The sequence below is a fragment of the Capra hircus genome, chromosome 15 (assembly GCF_001704415.2).
Source record: "Capra hircus breed San Clemente chromosome 15, ASM170441v1, whole genome shotgun sequence".
Taxonomy (NCBI): Eukaryota; Metazoa; Chordata; class Mammalia; order Artiodactyla; family Bovidae; genus Capra; species Capra hircus.
In genome coordinates, this window is record NC_030822.1 from 25,630,129 (window position 1) to 25,648,489 (window position 18,361).

Below are 18,361 nucleotides of genomic sequence, written 5' to 3' on the forward strand. Positions count from 1 at the left end.
AAGGTTGGTTTCATCTGCATATCTGAGGTTATTGATATTTCTCCCAGCAATCTTGATTCCAGCTTGTGTTTTCCCCAGCCCAGCATTTCTCATGATGTACTCTGCATAGAAGTTAAATAAGCAGGGTGACAATATACAGCCTTGACGTACTCCTTTTCCTATTTGGTACCAGTCTGTTGTTCCATGTTCAGTTCTAACTGTTGCTTCCTGGCCTGCATACACATTTCTCAAGAGGCAGGTCAGGTAGTCTGGTAATCCCATCTCTTTCAGAATTTTCCACAGTTTATTGTGATCCACACAGTCAAAGGCTTTGGCATAGTCAATAAAGCAGAAATAGATGTTTTTCTGAAACTCTCTTGAATGTGCTGGTATATCATAAACACTCATTCAATATTAACTATTAACATTTTATATAGATACACAAATAAGGTGCTCAGTTGCTCTTTTGTGTCTGACTCTTTGTGACCCCATAGATTGTAGCCCGCCAGGCTCTTCTGTCCATGGGATTTCCCAGGCAAGAATATTGGAGTGGGCGGCCATTCCCTTCTCTAGGGTTCTTCCTGACCCAGGGAGACCAAACCCGGTGTCTCTTGTGTCTCCTGTATTGGTAGGTGGATTCTTTACTACTAGCACAATCTGGGAAGCCATGAGATATTATATAGCTGAGTGTGAGAGAAGTCCATAATAACCAGTTTATAAATTTTCTAAATAAATTGCAGTACTATTTTTATTTCTTTATAAATAGCTGCCATTATTTATGCCAGGCATTTTACATGCAAGATCCAACTTAATCTACCTATGGCCAGTATTATTGAGAATGATGAATCTTATCACAATTTGCAATAACAACAACAAATAAACTGAGACATAGAAATATTAAGATCATGTATCCAGGGGGGGCAAATTAGAACGTAGATTGTCAGATTCCAAAGACAAAATACTTGTTACATATCATGGTTATGTTATTTTCTTCAAGATTGTTAACATTATTAAAGAAAAGAAAAAGATATCTTCACTTGTACACCACATATTACCCAGCAGAGGTCTAAGATACAGTATGTATTAATAAATGCTTGTTGTATGACTAAATTCAGAGATCTAATGTTTATTTTCCATCATATATACCTTTTCTATCTACATTTCCAGGATTTCCAGGCTCTATTCCAAACCCATATTTTTAATTCACTGATTTTTTTTTTTCAAAATAAATCTTTTGTTGGAAAATATGGCTACTGTCTATGTCATACACATTGTGGAAAATAGGATGGTTTTGAAATATCTTTCCTGACACTAGTATTACAGTTATTTTCCTGGGACTTTCAAAGAGGAATCACAAATTCTAATAATTTCATGATTAACAGTGAAAGTGTGAAAGTAACTCAGTTGTGTCTGACTCTTTGTGACCCCATGGACTTTACAGGCTGTGGTATTCTCCAGGCCAGAATACTGGAGTGGGTAGCCATTTCCTTCTCCAGGGGATCTTCCCAACCCAGGGATTGAACCCAGGTCTTCCACATTGCAGGTGGATTGTTTACCAGCTGAGTCACCAGGGAAGCCCAAGAATACTGGAGTGGGTAGCCTCCCCCTTCTGCAGAGGATCTTTCTGACCTAGGAATCAAACCAGGGTCTCCTGAATTGCAGGAAGATTCTTTACCAACTGAGCTATCAAGGAAGTCCCAATTAAAAGTAAGAGTACCCAATTAAACAAAATTACTGGTGCTAGCAGGCACTAAAATGGCATCAATATGCAGACCTCCCTGCCTGTGACCACTTTGTTCCCCACACTACCCTTGCTAACTCCACTGAACACTCTTGGAAAAAAGTAAGCCTTGTTTCTCCCTCCCCCTCCACCACACCACACCACACACACACACACACATCCACACAAACACCAAAGGAGAGCTGAAAGTCTTTTAGTGGATATGGTCATACTTCTGGGCTATGAAAGAAAACTGCAAGTTTGATTTGGGGACTTCCAGGAAGCCTGGGATTAAGAAAGCCCTAGTTTGTCTCTTTCCTATAGAATAATACCCAGGTAGCTGTAGAGACAGAGCATTGATAAATATCAGCTACAATTTACAGAGTTCCTAGCATAGTACAAGTATTGGGCTACTTGTGTGATGCAAATTACCTCTTATCTAGTAACAGCTTTACAACATAAGTATTACTATTGCCAGTGTACAGATGAGAAGACAGATATTCAGAGAGGTTAAATGAAGGACAAAGAATAATCAGGAAGATTAACATTTAAGCCCAGTTTTCTTTGATAAAAAGCATACCTTCTTTGGGCTTTCTCAAAGTATTCCAATCAACTTTTAGAACACCCAAAGGAGACAACATTAATGAGAAAGCCCCTGTGTTTGGGGGGGAATGTTTAGATAGAGATCAGAAATGCCTCTACCCTCCAATTTCTCAGGTGATCTTTTTTCTTAACCTTTCTCTAAATTATGACCTCCTAATAATGCTGCCTCCCCTTCATGGATCACAGCCTTTTCTTGGCAAAGGGGTTTGTATAACTCAATGAAGCCATGAGCCATGCCATGCAGGGCCACCCAAGGCAGGTTGATCATAGCAGAGATTCCTGACAAAATGTAGTACACTGGAGGAGGGAATGACAAACCACTCCAGTATTCTTGCCGCAAAAACCCCATGAACAGTATGAAAAGGCAAAAATATATGATACCAGAAGATGAGCCCACTAGGTCGGAAGGTGTCCAATATGCTACTGGGGAAGATCAGAGGGCAATTACTAATAGCTCCAGAAAGAATGAAGAGCCTGGGACAAAGCAGAAATGTTAGTTGTGGATGTGTCTGGTGGTGAAAGTAATGTCTGAAGCTATAAAGAACAATACTGCATAAGAACCTGGAATGTTAGATCCATGAAACAAGGTAAATTGGATGTGGTCTAGCAGGAGATAGCAAGAATGAAGATCGACATTTTAGGGATTTAGATGACCATTATACTGACTGCTATGGGCAAGGATCCCTTAGAAGAAACGGAGTAGTCCTCATAGACAACAAAAGAGTCTGAAATGCAGTTGCTGTAGGTCAGTCGCTAAGTCGTGTCTGACTCTGTGATCCCATGGGCTGCAGCATTCCAGGCTTCCCTGTCCTTCACTATCACCTGGAGTTTGCTCAAACTCATGTCCAAAATATAGCACTTGGGTGCAATCTTAAAAATGACAAAATGATTTCATTTTTTTCCAATGCAAAGTAATCAATATCACAGTAATCCAAGTCTATGCCCCAACCACTAATGCCAAAGAAGTTGAAGATGAATAGCTCTATGAAGGCCTACTTAAAACACCTTCTAGAACACCAAGAAAAAGATGTACTTTTCATCAGAAGGGATTGAAATGCAAAAGTAGGAAGTCAAGAGATACTTGAAATAACAGGCAAGTTTGGCCTTGGAGTAGAAAATGAAGCAGGGCAAAGGCTAACAGAGTTTTGTCCAGAACACACTGGTCATAGCAAACACCCTTTTCCAACAACATAAGTGATGACTCTACACATGGACATCAGGAGATGGTCAATACTGAAATTTGATTGATTATTCTCTTTGCACCTGAAGATAGAGAAGCTTTGTACAGTCAGCAAAAACAAGACCTGGAGCTGACTGTGGCTCAGATCATGAACTCCTTATTGTAAACTTCAGGCTTAAATCGAAGACAACAGGGAAAATATTCATGCCATTTAGATAGGAACTAAATCAAACCTTTATGATTATACAGTGGAGGTGATGAATAGATTCAAGGGATTAGATCTAGTAGACAGAGTGCCTGAAGAACTATGGATGGAGGTTCATGACAATGTGCAGGAGGTGTGAACCAAAACCATCCCAAAGAAAAGGAAATAAAGAAGGCAAACTGGTCATTTAAAAATGGCTAAGAAAAAGAGAAGGAAAAGGCAAGGGATAAAGGGAAAGATAAACCCTACTGAATGCAGAGTTCCAGAGAACAGCAAGAAGAGATAAGAAAGCTGTAAGTGAACAATGCAAAGAAAGAGGAAAACAATAGAATGGGAAAGACTAGAAATAGCTTCAAGAAAATTAGAGGTATTAAGGGAATGTTTCATTCAATAATGGGCATGATAAAGAACAGAAATGGTAAGGACCTAACAAAAAGCAGATGAGATTAAGAAAAGGTGGCAAGAATACATAGAAGAACTATATTTTAAAAAGTCTTAATGAACTGGATAACCATGATGGTGTGGTCACTCCCTAGAGCCAGACATGCTGGAATGTGAAGTCAAGTGGACCTTAGGAAGAATTACTAAGAGCAAAGCTAATGGAGGTGATGGAATTCAAGACAAGCTATTCAAAATTCTAAAAGATGATGTTGTTAAAGTGCTACACTCAATATGTCAGAAAATTTGGAAAACTCAGCAGTGGCCACAGGACTGGAAAAGGTCAGTTTTCATTCCAATCTCAAAGATGAGCAAAGACAAAGAATGCTCAAACTATTGTACAGTTACATTCATTTCTCATGCTAGCAAGGTAATACTCAAAATCCTTCAAGCTAGGCTTCAGTAGTACATGAACTGAGAACTTCCAGATGTACAAGCTGGATCTAGAAAATGCATAGGAAGATCACCTGGAGAAGGAAATGGGAACCCTCCCTGGTACTCTTGCCTGGAGAATTCCATGGACAGAGGAGCCTGGAAGGCTACAGTCCATGGGATTGCAAAGAGTCAGACACAACTTTGCAACTAACTTTCACTTTTCACTTTATTCATAGGCACCAAAGTTCAAATTGCCAAGATTCCATTGCATCACAGAGAAAGGAACCGAATTCCACAAAAGCATCTACTTCTGCTTCATTCACTACACTAAAGCCTGTTATACACTATGTGGATCACAAAAACCTGGAAAATTCTTCAAGAGCTGGGAATACCAGACCACCTTACCTGTCTCCTGAAAAACCTGTGTGCAGGTCAAGAAGAACAGTTAGAACCGGACATGGAACAATGGACTGGTTCAAAATTGGGAAAGGAATATGACAAAACTGTACACTGTCACCCTGTTTATTTCACTTCTATGAAGAGCCATCATTAGAAATTCTGGGCTGCATGACTCAAAAGCTGGAATCAGGATTGTTGAAAGAAATACCAACAATCTCAGATATGCAGATGGTAACATTCTTATGGCAGAAAGTGAAGAGAAACTAGATAGCCTTTTGATAAAGCTGAAAGAGGAGAGTGAAAAAAGTTGGCTGGAAGCTCAGATTCAAAAATGAAGATCATGCATCTGGTCCCATCACTTCATGGCAAGTATTATAGAAGGGGGAAAAGTGGAAACAGTGACAGATTTTATTTTCTTGGGCTCCAAAGTCACCGTGGATGATGATTACAGCCATGAAATGAAAAGACACTTGCTCCTTGGAAGAAAAGCTATGACAAACCTAGACAGTGTACTAAAAAGCAGAGACTCATTTTGCTGACAGAGGTCCAAAGAGTCAAAGCTATGGTTTTTCCAGCAGTCATGTACAGATGTAAGAACTGGACCGTAAAGAAGGCTGAAGGCTGAAAAATTGATGAATTTGAACTGTGATGCTAGAGAAGACTCTTGAGAGTCCCTTGGATTGCGAGGAGATCCAACCAGTCAATCCTAAAGGAAATCAACCATGACTATTCATTGGAAGGACTGATCCTAAAGCTAAAACTCCAATACTCTGCCCACCTGATGCGAACAGTTGACTCACTGAAAAAGACCCAGATGCTGGGAAAGATTGAAGGCTAAAGGAGAAGGGGGAAACAGAAGATGAGAAGGTTAGATGGCATCATCAACTTAATGGACATGAATTTGAGAAAACTGTGGGAGATAGTGGAGGAAAGGGAAGCCTGGTATGTTGCAGTTTATATATCATTGTAAAGAGTCAGACACCACTTAGTGACTGAACAAAAACAACTAATGCTGCCATATGTTAAACTGAGTTTTACTTGAGAATAATTTTTAAAATTTTGAATTAGATAAGTAAAAAATTTGACAATTAGTCTAAATAGATCCAGAAGCATTAAGATGTAGAATACTGATATAATAAACCTTACAATCTCATTTTGCTGAGTGAAAACTCATTTTATTAAATTTGTGGCTGCTAATTTTCGGAGATCTTAATTACACTTTACATGAAAATGAACTTCCAATGGGTCAAAGATAATATTTTTAAAAATAACAGTAGTTAAAAATATGCATGAAATTTTAAAATTTCCTAGAATGACAACACATTTTTATGATGAAACAAATTCCCCAAAACATTAACGACAATAATATTTTGATTAGAAAATGCTATATAGTTTTTTAAAAATTATATCAAAACAAAATTAAAAGATATATAAGAAAATGGAAAACATATCCTTAACAAATTTGAAAGAACCTTATTTTATTTGTTTAGAAATTATTAAAACAGAAAAAAACAGTTTAATGAAAATTAACAGGAATAACATAGCTGCAGAATACAAAATATCAACAAACATGAAAAACATTCTCTGCATCACTTGTAATTAAAGGAACTGAAATCAAGAGATATTCTGATTATCTTTTGGATTATTGGTAAAAATGAAACTGTTTCACTTGGCAAATTATGAAGAAGTAAATGCATATACTATAGGTAGGAGCTGGCATTTGGGAGGACAGTTTGTCAGTCTCAGTGAAAATATACAACACTCTCACCCTGGAATATAGAAATATTATTCCTAGACATTTTTTTCCATACATACATAAATCAATAAAGAAATATAAGACTTTGAAGATATACCTATACATTTATTAATTGGTATTTCATTAAGATTCATTTTAGACTAAATTTTCCTTGCTTAGAAGGAAACCCAATATACTTAAAAGTTTGGAAATCAGTGCACAGATAATAATAATCCTTCAAAAGAAAAAAATCTACTGGAGCTAAGTTTCTGGGCTTTGTGAATGGAAGAAATGGTTTTGATAGTATATTAAAGAGAGCTGAGGTCAGGATCTTGGGGTTTAATGTACATCCTCTTTTTTGGAAGACTTAGTTTCTTAGGAACCCCTAGATTTCCTGCTTTATCAAAAACATGTCTTCAGTACAGATGAACTTGCCTGTTTCACCTCCCCTTTCTCTCTCTTCCCACCTCCTTTTTCCCCACAGTCATTGGCCCATATCCATGCCCATCCCACCCCTACCCTTACAAGGTTACTTACCTCCTCCAGTCTCCACCGGTTGAAAAGTTTATTGTACTTTCCCGGATGGCCAACAAATCTGTAAAAAGCCATTTTAATTCATTAGTGTTTAGGCGGGGTTGACTGAAGAACACTTACTAATGCATTACAACCAGTGCAAGTGTGGGTAGACGTAAGGATTTTCTGGAGCAATTTGTACCCAAACAATGACTTAGGCCATGCTTACACATCAAAGGACCTGACTTGAAAAGGAAAAATGATGTGTGAAGTCATTATCAACGGGTTGAGAAAGTGCAGACAAACCAACCAAATGAAATTTTCCACACTGACTTGTAGAGTTTTAATGTCTTTTTGACCTAGTTAATGACTATTAATAAAATGTGCTGAATTGTTTAGTTTAAAATTTTCTAGCTTCAGTATGTTTCCATGGCACTGGCTGGAGTGTTGAGCATACGGCAAACCAGAACAGGTAGCTTAATATGCTTCTTTTTTATATTTTGCAGCAAATTCAGGAAAAAAATATTACCATGATAGGTATAAGTTTCCACACTAAGGAAGTGTACTCTGGGCTTATACAAAACTTTCCTTATTTAACAAAATCATCACTAATGATTGGAGAATCATAATTCAACCCCAGCATGGCATATAGGTCTTATTTATTTTATTGACATATAGCTGATTTACAATGTTGTGTTAGTTTCAGTTGTACAGAAAAGTGATTCGATCATATGGCTTTACTTTTTTTAATCTCAACTTTAATTGGGAGTGCAGCCAGAAGCACTATACTAAGTCTTGATTTGAAAAAGCATGTGAAGATTCATTGGGACAGTTTTTCAAGGCAGAGAACAAGAATTTGCCACCTCTGTTAACAAACTGGCAATGAAACTGTTGACAGTCTCTGTCACTGTGCAAAGACAATGTGTATAAAGTTGACTTACCTCCCCAAAAAGAAAGCAATATAGAAGATAGAACTGTTCAAATTGACAAATTGGAAGAGGAACATCTTCAAAGCAAAGCTGTTTTCCCATTCAGATTCTGTTCGAGGATATTCTAAAAGGAACATAGAGTGTGCTTACACAGATGAAGTAAATGACAAGAAATATGGACACAGAATCAGAAGTCCTATGTTCAAAGTCTGGTTCAGTCATTTACTGAGTCTATAAGCCACTCAATGCCTCTGAGTTCTAGTGTCTGCATTTGTAAAAATAGGAGTGATAATATCTGTTCCACAGAATCGATGAAAAGATCCAATGAGATAATCTTTAGACATTTTCCACAACTACAAAAGTATGATATCTGTTATTAAGACATAAGGATTTTCATGATTCTCTCTGCTCCTGTCATTTAGAGGTAACTATAAATATTAGATCAGTCTTTCACTCCAAATGTCTATACTTAATTCAGAGACCTTAACTGTCTACAGAGTTCTTTAAAAAAGGAATATTTGTATGCAGACTGAAGTGGATTAGTAAAGGAAAAGAGGGCTTCATCAGTCAGAAAGGCTCAGTTCTTATCTCAGCCTTATACCTAATCTGCTGGTAACTTCAGGCAGGTGTCTTCATGTATTTTGCAATCAGTTTTATAATCTGTGTGCAGGGACTTACTTCCCTGGTGGCTCAGACAGTAAAGTGTTTGTCTACAATGCGGGAGACCAGGGTTCAGTCCCTGGTTTGGGAAGATCCCCTGAAGAAGGAAATGGCAATCCCCTCCAGTACTATTGCCTGGAAAATCCCATGGACAGAGGAGCCTGGTAGGGTATACAGTTCATGGGGTCGCAAAGAGTTGGATGCGACTGAGCAACTTCACTTTCACTTTCACTTTATAATCTGTGAAATGAGGAATTTAGATAAGATGATTTTAAGAACTCTGTCAACTTACACCTTAGGGCTCTGACTTCTCAAAATAAAGCAAACAAAAGATAACAAAATAAAGCAACATCTTCATAAAACTAGATGAAGATGGCAGAATGTACCTCAGCCTCAGCTCCCACTGGATATCCAAATAAGGGATAGAAAATATATAAGCAAATCTAATGTATATATTCTAATGTAACTGAAAATTCAACAAAGATAGAACGTAGATGTGCTCTGACTTAAAAGAAAAGATAGGCCAAACTGTATGCATGAGCAAAGCACAGAATAAAGAGGAAACTTTATCCTGGGGAACTCCAGAATAGGTCCTGGGGAATGCCAAGCCCAAAGCAGACAAGTGTCAGAAACAGGAATGATCTGTGGGGCATCAACAAGAGTGACTGGTTGACGGGCAGAAGGGAGAGCTGCCAGGAGAGCCAACATTTCTGCATGGTTATGGTTTCACTGTTGTTTCCTTCTAAATAGTTTGTATATTAAGCAGAAAACTTATTTAGAAATGAGACTGTGGGTTTTTAAAAAAATCCCCTGTGTTAGATTGTTTTGGGTCTCCATTTCTAATTTTAGAAAAAACTTTGGAGAAGGAAATGGCACCCCACTCCAGTATTCTTGTCTGGAAAATCCCATAGACGGAGGAGCCTGGTAGGCTACGGTCCATGGGGTCGTGAAGAGTCGGACATGACTGAGCGACTTCACTTCACTTCACTTCTAATTTTACTGCTTCATGATCCACAAATGCGTCCTGTGTGATTTCTGCCTTGGGACAAAAAAGTTGCAATTTCATTGTGGCCAAATTACATGGATAAGTTTTGTCAGTGTACCAAGTGTCTCACAAGAATATTCACTTTTCTCTTGAGCATACAGCTTATATACATTTAAAGGAAGCCTGCTAGTTATGATATTCAAATATTCTATCAGTTCAGTTCAGTTCACTCACTCAGTCGTGTCCGACTCCTTGCAATCCCATGAACCGCAGCATGTCAGGCCTCCCTGTCCATCACCAACTCCTGGAGTCCACCCAAACCCATGTCCATTGAGTCGGTGATGCCATCCAACCATCTCATCCTCTGTCATCCCTTTCTCCTCCTGCCCTCAGTCTTTCCCAACATCAGGTATTTTTTCAAATGAGTCAGCTCTTTGCATCAGGTGACCAAAGTATTGGAGTTTCAGCTTCAACATCAGTCCTTCCAATGAACACTCAGGACTGATCTCCTTTAGGATGGACTGGTTGGATCTCCTTGCAGTCCAATGAACTCTCAAGTGTCTTCTCCAATACCACAGTTCAAAAGCATCAATTATTCAGTGCTCAAAGCTTTCTTTACATATAGTGTAACTCTCACATCCATACATGACCACTGGAAAAACCATAGCCTTGACTATGTTGGCAAAGTAATGTCTCTGCTTTTTAATATGCTATCTAGGTTGGTCATAACTTTCCTTCCAAGGAGTAAGTGTCTTTTAATTTCATGGCTGCAATCACAATCTGCAGTGATTTTGGAGCCCAGAAAAATAAAGTCAGCCACTGTTTCCACTGTTTCCCCATCTATTTCCCATGAAGTGATGGGACCAGATGCCATGATCTTCATTTTCTGAATGTTGAGCTTTAAGTCAACTTTTTAACTCTCCTCTTTCACTTTCATCCAGAGGCTCTTTAGTTATTCACTTTCTGCCATAAGGGTGGTGTCATCTGCATATCTGAGTTTAGTGATATTTCTCCCAGCAATCTTGATTCCAGCTTGTGCTTCCTCCAGCCCAGCATTTCTCATAATGTACTCTGCATATAAGTTAAATAAGCAGAGTGACAATATATAGCCATGAAATTAAAAGACGCTTACTCCTTGGAAGAAAAGTTATGACCAACCTGGATAGCATATTGAAAAGCAGAGACATTACTTTGCCAACAAAGGTCCGTTTAGTCAAGGCTATAGTTTTTCCAGTGGTCATGTATGGATGTGAGAGTTGGACTGTGAAGAAAGCTGAGCGCCGAAGAATTGATGCTTTTGAACTGTGGTGTTGGAGAAGACTCTTGAGAGTCCCTTGGACTGCAAGGAGATCCAACCAGTCCATTCTAAAGGAGATCAGCCCTGGGTGCTCTTTGGAAGGAATGATGCTAAAGCTGCAACTAAAGTACTTTGGCCACCTCATGCGAAGAGCTGACTCATTAGAAAAGACTCTGATGCTGGGGGGGGTTGGGGGCAGGAGGAGACGGGGCCGACAGAAGATGAGATGGCTGGATGGAATCACTGACTCGACGGATGTGAGTTTGAGTGAACTCTGGGAGATGGTGATGGACAGGAAGGCCTGGCATGCTGTGATTTATGGGGTCGCAAAGAGTCAAACATGACTGAGCAACTGAACTGAACTGAATATACAGCCTTGATGTACTCCTTTTCCTATTTGGAACCAGTCTGTTGTCCCATGTCCAGTTCTAACTGTTGCTTCCTGACCTGCATACAGGTTTCTCAAGAGGCAGGCCAAGTGCTCTGTTATGCCCATCTCTTTTGGAATTTTCCACAGTTTATTGTGATCCACACAGTCAAAGGCTTTGGCATAGCCAATAAAACAGAAATAAATGTTTTTCTGGAACTCTCTTGCTTTTTTGATGATCCAGCGGATGTTGGCAATTTGATCTCTGCTTCCTCTGCCTTTTCTAAAACCAGCTTGAACATCAGGGAGTTCACAGTTCACATATTGCTGAAGCCTGGCTTGGAGAATTTTGTGCATTACTTTACTAGCGTGTGAGATGAGTGCAGTTGTGCAGTAGTTTGAGCATTCTTTGGCATTGCCTTTGTTTGGGATTGGAATGAAAACTGACCTTTTCCAGTCCTGTATATCTTGGCTTATATTTTGAGTGTTTATTTGTCAATTTATTTGTGTATTTCTATTATATTTTGCTTTCTATGCTTTGAAGGTTGGTGGAAATGTGTATAGAAACTGACTATTATACTGACCTGATAGGTTTTTTATCAGTATAAAGTCTCTGTCTTTCCCTCTCAAATACAGATTAAATTCTAGTTTGCCTAATATGAGTATGATGACATCTGATTTTATTGTTGCTGTTCCCTTGACATAGATACTTTTATTCCTGAATTGAACTCTGACAAAATAAAAGTTCTTTTCACCAGTTGACCTAATTTGTTTCTTGGAATCCAAGTTTATCTTTATAGATAATCAATACTACAGATAAATCATTGTTCATTATTATAGATACTTCATTATTTGAAACAACTGACAACCATTCTGATCTAATTCTTAAAAACTGAAAAGCTAGGCTGAAAAAAGTATCACTTTGGATCAAATATTATATATTCTCTTTTAAAAACCTTAATGTGACAGAATTGAAGCTTTGATTTTTGTGTATTTATGATATTTTAAAATAAAATATTTGGGCAAAAAAGAAATCAAGAAACAAAGTCTTAAAAGTATTTTATATAATTAGAAAGTTAAACCTAATTTCTAATTTGAAGCACAAATTTGCAAGCCTAAATTTATATAGAATTTAATATCATATATATTGCATACATATTATTTTTATATATACATGCAATGACATTACATTTCTTTAAACAAAATGTCAATATTTTATTAATTTAAATTTATAAAGCTCATTATTAATTGACAGCTATGAGTCCACAGGCATTATGGTATGAGTTATAGATGGAAAAAATCAAATATCAAGTGAAAGCTGACATTCCTGGCAATTAGCATATTCTGCTGCTATAATTAATATTATGGTTCCCCCAAATTACTTGCCTAGGCTTGCTTTCATCTTGGGAGTAAAATACTTTACAAGCAAATAAATATAAGAAATCAGAGCTAGAAGAAAGCCTTGAGATATCTAGTTCAAGTGTTTTATTACCCAACTGAAGAAACTATAGCTCAGAGGGTTTAAAGAAAAATGAAAACGATCATTCCCATTTATGGGGCACTTGTCATGTGCCAGGCAGCTAACCTACAATGACAGTGAAACAGGAATTATTCTCATTCTCATTTTACCAATGAAGAAACTGAGACTCAGAAAAAGAAAGAAAAGGAGATGGAGCAGAGAGAAGAAGAGATGAAAGAATGGAAAGAAGAAAAAACTTGCTCATAGTCATGTAATTTCCAAGTGACCGTATCAGCCAGACTATGAACTAGGGGCTAGTTCTTCCCCCTATACGTTGTCTCTTCTCATGTTACTCGCATCTGTAAATACATCGTAAGACAAGCAACACATCCTAATGGAGTGATACAGTTACTCCACCACAGTCAGCGGAGTCTGTCACATCTGAGTTTAAATTCTACCCTTTAACTTAATTGGGCTTCCCTGGAGGCTCAGTGGTAAAGAATCCACCTGCAAGGCAGGAGACACAGGATACGCAGGTTTGATCCCTGGGTTGGGAAGATTGATGAGGGATTTAACCAAGATCCTAGGGGAGGGCATGGCAACCTACTCCAGAATTCTTGTCTGGAGAATCCAATGGACAGAGGAGCCTGGCCGGCTACAGTCCATAGGGTTGCAGCGTGGGACACGACTGAAGCAACTTTGCATGCATGCAACTTAATTACCTTGATTTTCTTATCGATAAACTTGGGATACTACTGTCACAGAATTGTGATGTAAAACAAAATAGTAAAGGAGGAGAGTCTAGCTGAGCTCAGTGCCTTGGCTCTGTTGAGTTCTCAAATAATAAAAGATCGCTGCTCAAACAACTATGTAATAAAAATTTTGTACCCAAATTGGGGGACCAAAACTTAAGTTTGAGGATAGAAATAAAGGTATTTTCTGACATGCAAGGTTTTGAGATATTTATTTTCCATGTAGCAAAATAAGAAATTGAAACAGAAGAAACAAAGGATCCAAAAAGTTTTGTCCAACTGAAAAAATAAAAAGTGAAGGAATTACCACAGTGCTGGTCAAAGCAGTGTATGCAGCTGAACACAAGCCCAGAGGGTAACCTACTGAGACTGGAGTAGACAGTGGTTCAGGGAGGATACCTCTCGGAAGAAAGTGAGTACAATACTTAATGTTTTTTTAATGTATTTAGAGAGAATTTAGAGTTACGGCAGGAAGTTCGGGATAAATCAAGGCAAGTATGTGTAGACAAGCAAAAAAAAATGTTGTTATTAGCTTCACGAAAATATAAAGTTCTTATAAGAAAGAAAGCAACCACAGTACACGTCATGCCTTAGATATGAGCATAGTTCTGTAGATACATGATGTGAACACCAATTATTCATTAAGCTAATGCTGCTTTGGAAGGAGGAGAATTAGCAATCTGCTTTTACCTAGAGATGGATGGGGAAGTGTGAGGAGCAGGACACTGCGGGAATAAAGTACGAAGCTCCTGTCTTTTATTACGGGAAGGCAATCACTTCCCAAAGCTGGAAAACTCAAGAATGGCAGTAGTAGCATGCAATTTAGAAATAAGGTAGAAAAGAACAGAAAACAATGATTAAACTCCTAGAAAGCACTACCTCAGGGATATGGAAAACAAGAATTAGCAATGTGGCAAAGAGCTGGTATTTATTATAAATCTCTTAATACTCTTTTGCCTTTTAAGTTGTGTACATGTAATATGACACTGTGATAAAATAAATGTTGCAGGGAAAATCCCAAAGAACTGAAAAGGTAGGGGGGAAAGCAATCCCAAGTAGGCAGAACTAGGTTTGTTAATTTCTACTAGGATTTTGTAACTGTATACATTGCTTCTCTATAGTTATATGATGAATTCCAACTTCCTAGGTCCCTTCTTTCATTTTACTGACAATTATCTAACTAAAGTTGATATAAAAAATGCTAAAGAATATAAAGAAACCATAGACTGATGCCCATGTTATTTTCTTACTAAGGAGTGAAGTAAGAAAAGTGGACTTACCTAAATTAGTGAGAAGATAAGCAATTTTTTCATAAGCCTGTGATAAGAGAAAACAGTTAATGTTATTTTCTTTTAAAAAATACTGTTATTAAAAAAATAAATAAATAAAATAAAATAATAAATAAATAAAAATAAAAAATACTGTTATTTAGACTATTCAATGAAACATCTAAAGTATAACTTCTTTCAATTAAGAAGAAGCATGTTTTAAATCTTACTATGTGGTACTTTATATACATGAACACACAAATGCAATAAAAACATGTTGTAAACGTGGCTATATACAGACATGATTTCTGCAATAACCTTTCTGCTAGCTGTCTTTATTTTTGCTTTATAAGTCAAACAGAAGAGACCTGTATATACCCCAAAGACTTTCAGCTAGTTGATGTCTGACCTGGGATTTGATAACCAAATTATATTTTCTTTTTTCCTACACTGGAAGGTTTAGTGGAACTATGTCTTCTTTACTATTGATAAACAATTTTCCTAATTATGACAAAGACAGTGAACAAAGTTGCATTCCCAAACAACAAAGTTGTTTGGTGGTTATTTAAAACAAAATCCACTTTGTTTCCCAAAACAAAGTTGGTTTGATGGTTATTTAAAGCAAGATTCACTAGTCAACTCTGTTGAATCTGTAGTTACGTGAACATTTTAATAACATTTTTTATATTTTGTCACCTCCTTGTCTCACCTTACTCTGTCCACAGCTCATACAGACTCAAGGAAAGAAAACATATTTTACAATATTACAAGTAAATACAGCTGGAAGCATATATTTACTACAGATAGAAGGGTGATATATACGTGCATGTAAATATAACTACATAACTCCAAAATTAAACAAATCATTCTTTAGACTATAAATTCAAATAACCCTGCCTACCAGCATGCAAAATCAAGAAGGTATATGGACACATTAAAATTTGTTCACCTTCCCTGACTGCTCATTCAATAGAACTAATGTGATTATTCATCTTAACCATGATTCAGTCCATCTCTTCCTAAGATCTGAAGCGGTGTCTTCAAACAGAAAGATTATATTGAGTACAAAAGTTTCATTCTACTCCTGGTGCAGTTTTTTAAAAGAACTATACACACAAATTATCATTTTCAAATTTTAAAATTAGACAAGTTTGAACTTGTGAGCACAAAAGTTTTCCTGACTTTATTCTTTTCCATGGCCCATTTATCAACTAAGATGATTAGGGAAGGGCCTCCAAAGAGTGTGATAAGATAGCCTTATCAATCAGCAAATAGTCCATGAGTAGCTACTGTGCTTCAAGCACTGAATTAAGTGCCCTCATGGGGGCTGAGAGAAAATTTTACTTAAGTAACTACCATTTAGAATATCCGGCTGGTGCCAAACAGTGTTTTCCAATGGGCTGTACAGAAAGATCATTCAGGTTTTTCTGTAAGTTATTATGGAAACCGGAATGGACTTTTTGGCCAACCCAATGTATACTATTTATGTTTGTCCTTACAAAAATATTATCAAATAGATGTTATGATTTTATGGAACAGGAAACTGAGGTTTAGAATGTTAAGTACCTAGCCTGAGATAATACTTCTAAGCAAGAAGCAAAGTCAGTATTTGGTATAAAGGCTCTCTTGTATCATCTACGCTATGCCTTGTCTCATAAACAGATTTTGTCTTAGCACTTAGCACATAGACCTGCCCATAAACCCAGGATGGCAATATCGACAGCTGATGCCCCAAGGGACTATAATAATCTAATAACCTATGAAGGAATTTTACCAGTCAGAAAAGACACTGTCCCACCCTGGAAATACCACTTTTGGAAGGGTATCTAGAGTAGTGGAGAGCCTATACCATCCAAGGCCCAAATGCTACAGCCTATTGGCACTGTCATGATGATAAACTACAAAAAAGTCCTTGCAGTGTGACTCATTAACTCACCCACAAAGTGTACGAAGAAACTATAATTTAAATATAACCAACTAGATGGTATATGACAGCAGCCTTGACAGGGGAAGTTGTGTGTGTGTGTGTGTGTGGTGGAATGGAGATATAATTGAGGGAGGAGAAAGTAAAGAGATTCAGGGTCAATTGTTCTGCTTACTACATTATATACAGGTAGAGAATGTATGGGGGCTCCCCAGGTGTTGTGGTGGTAAAGAATCCACCTGCTAATGCAGGAGAAGCAAAAGACACCTTCAGGGTTCAAACTCTAGGCTGGGAAGATCCCCTGGAGTAGGAAATAGCAACCCACTCCAGTATTCTTGCCAGGGAAATCCCATGGACAGAGGAGCCTGGTGGGCTACAATCCATGGGGTCACAAAGAGTTGGACAGGAAGAAGAATTCATGAAAGAGTGTATGTATACATTATATGAATCTGCATCATTATACATATATATATATATCAATATATGTGTGTGTTTAAAATACATATATAAACAAAATAAATTTTAAAAATATATGAAATACCATATAACGAACCCAAGCTTTTAAAAGTCATTCACGAGTCCATTTCAGTAAGCCAATATTCTCTTAGTCATGTGCTGCTGCTGCTAAGTCACACCACTCGTGTCTGACTCTGTGCGACCCCAGAGATGGCAGCCCACCAGGCTCCCCCGTCCCTGGGATTCTCCAGGCAAAAACACTGGAGTGGGTTGTCATTCCTTTTCCAATGCATGAAAGTGAAAAGTGAAAGTGAAATCGCTCAGTCGTGTCCCACTCTTCGCGACTCCATGGACTGCAACCTACCAGGCTCCTCCTCCCATGGGATTTTCCAGGCAAGAGTACTGGAGTGAGGTGCCTTTGCCTTCTCTGCGTAGTCAAAATTTCTAATGAGTCAGGTACTATCCAGGGAACCAAATGACAGTGAATCAAGTATAGTCTCTACCATTATGGAATTTAAATTCTGATTCTCAGAGACATATGACAAAGAAACATGTACTTGGCCAGGAGATGCCAAGTACTAAGAGGAGAGATGAAGCAGGCTGATGGGTACAGAGCGGTGGAGTGCTATGTAGAGGCTGGTCAGGGAAACCTCTAAGAGAGGGAGACCTCTGAGCAGAGAGCTACTTGGAGTAAGGGAGCCAGACAGAGATGGGGCTAAGTAACTGGTAGACATAGAAACAGTGAGTGCAAATGCCTGAGCCTGCCGTGCACTTGGTGTGGCTCCTGAAGGTGGAGGAATAAGAGCGATGGGGTGGAGGTACAAAGGAAGTAATACATGAATCAGAGAGATCTCGGAGGGAAATACTTTTTTGGTGTCTCACAGGCTGTGATGAGGACTTCAGAATGCATTCTAAGCTGAAAAAGTCATCATCTCCCCAAATAATGCTTTGTTTTAGGGTGTTATGAGAAATCAATTGGGAAAAAAGTGGCAAAGGCATTTGCTGTGAAGGGGCAAAATTCAGGAGTTCTACGTTTGCTGTAATGCTCTTCATCTCCAAGTTAGATGCTCACAATCTAACTTTCATTGTAAAAAGGAGCTCCAAATGGACAAATGCA

General features: G+C 38.0%; 1 protein-coding gene across 2 annotated transcripts in view; it reads right to left on the reverse strand.

Moving 5' to 3' along the window:
• Nucleotides 1-18,361, reverse strand: part of ANO3 (anoctamin 3) — a 292,092-nt gene that overhangs the window by 29,213 nt on the left and 244,518 nt on the right. For both annotated transcript variants that reach the window (XM_005690016.3, XM_013969793.2), the window contains 3 exons: nucleotides 14,877-14,913; nucleotides 8,089-8,200; nucleotides 7,172-7,229 (listed from right to left, as the gene is read on the reverse strand). In XM_005690016.3, coding sequence (XP_005690073.1) covers nucleotides 7,172-7,229; nucleotides 8,089-8,200; nucleotides 14,877-14,913 — 207 coding nt within the window. The remainder of the gene's footprint in view (nucleotides 1-7,171; nucleotides 7,230-8,088; nucleotides 8,201-14,876; nucleotides 14,914-18,361) is intronic.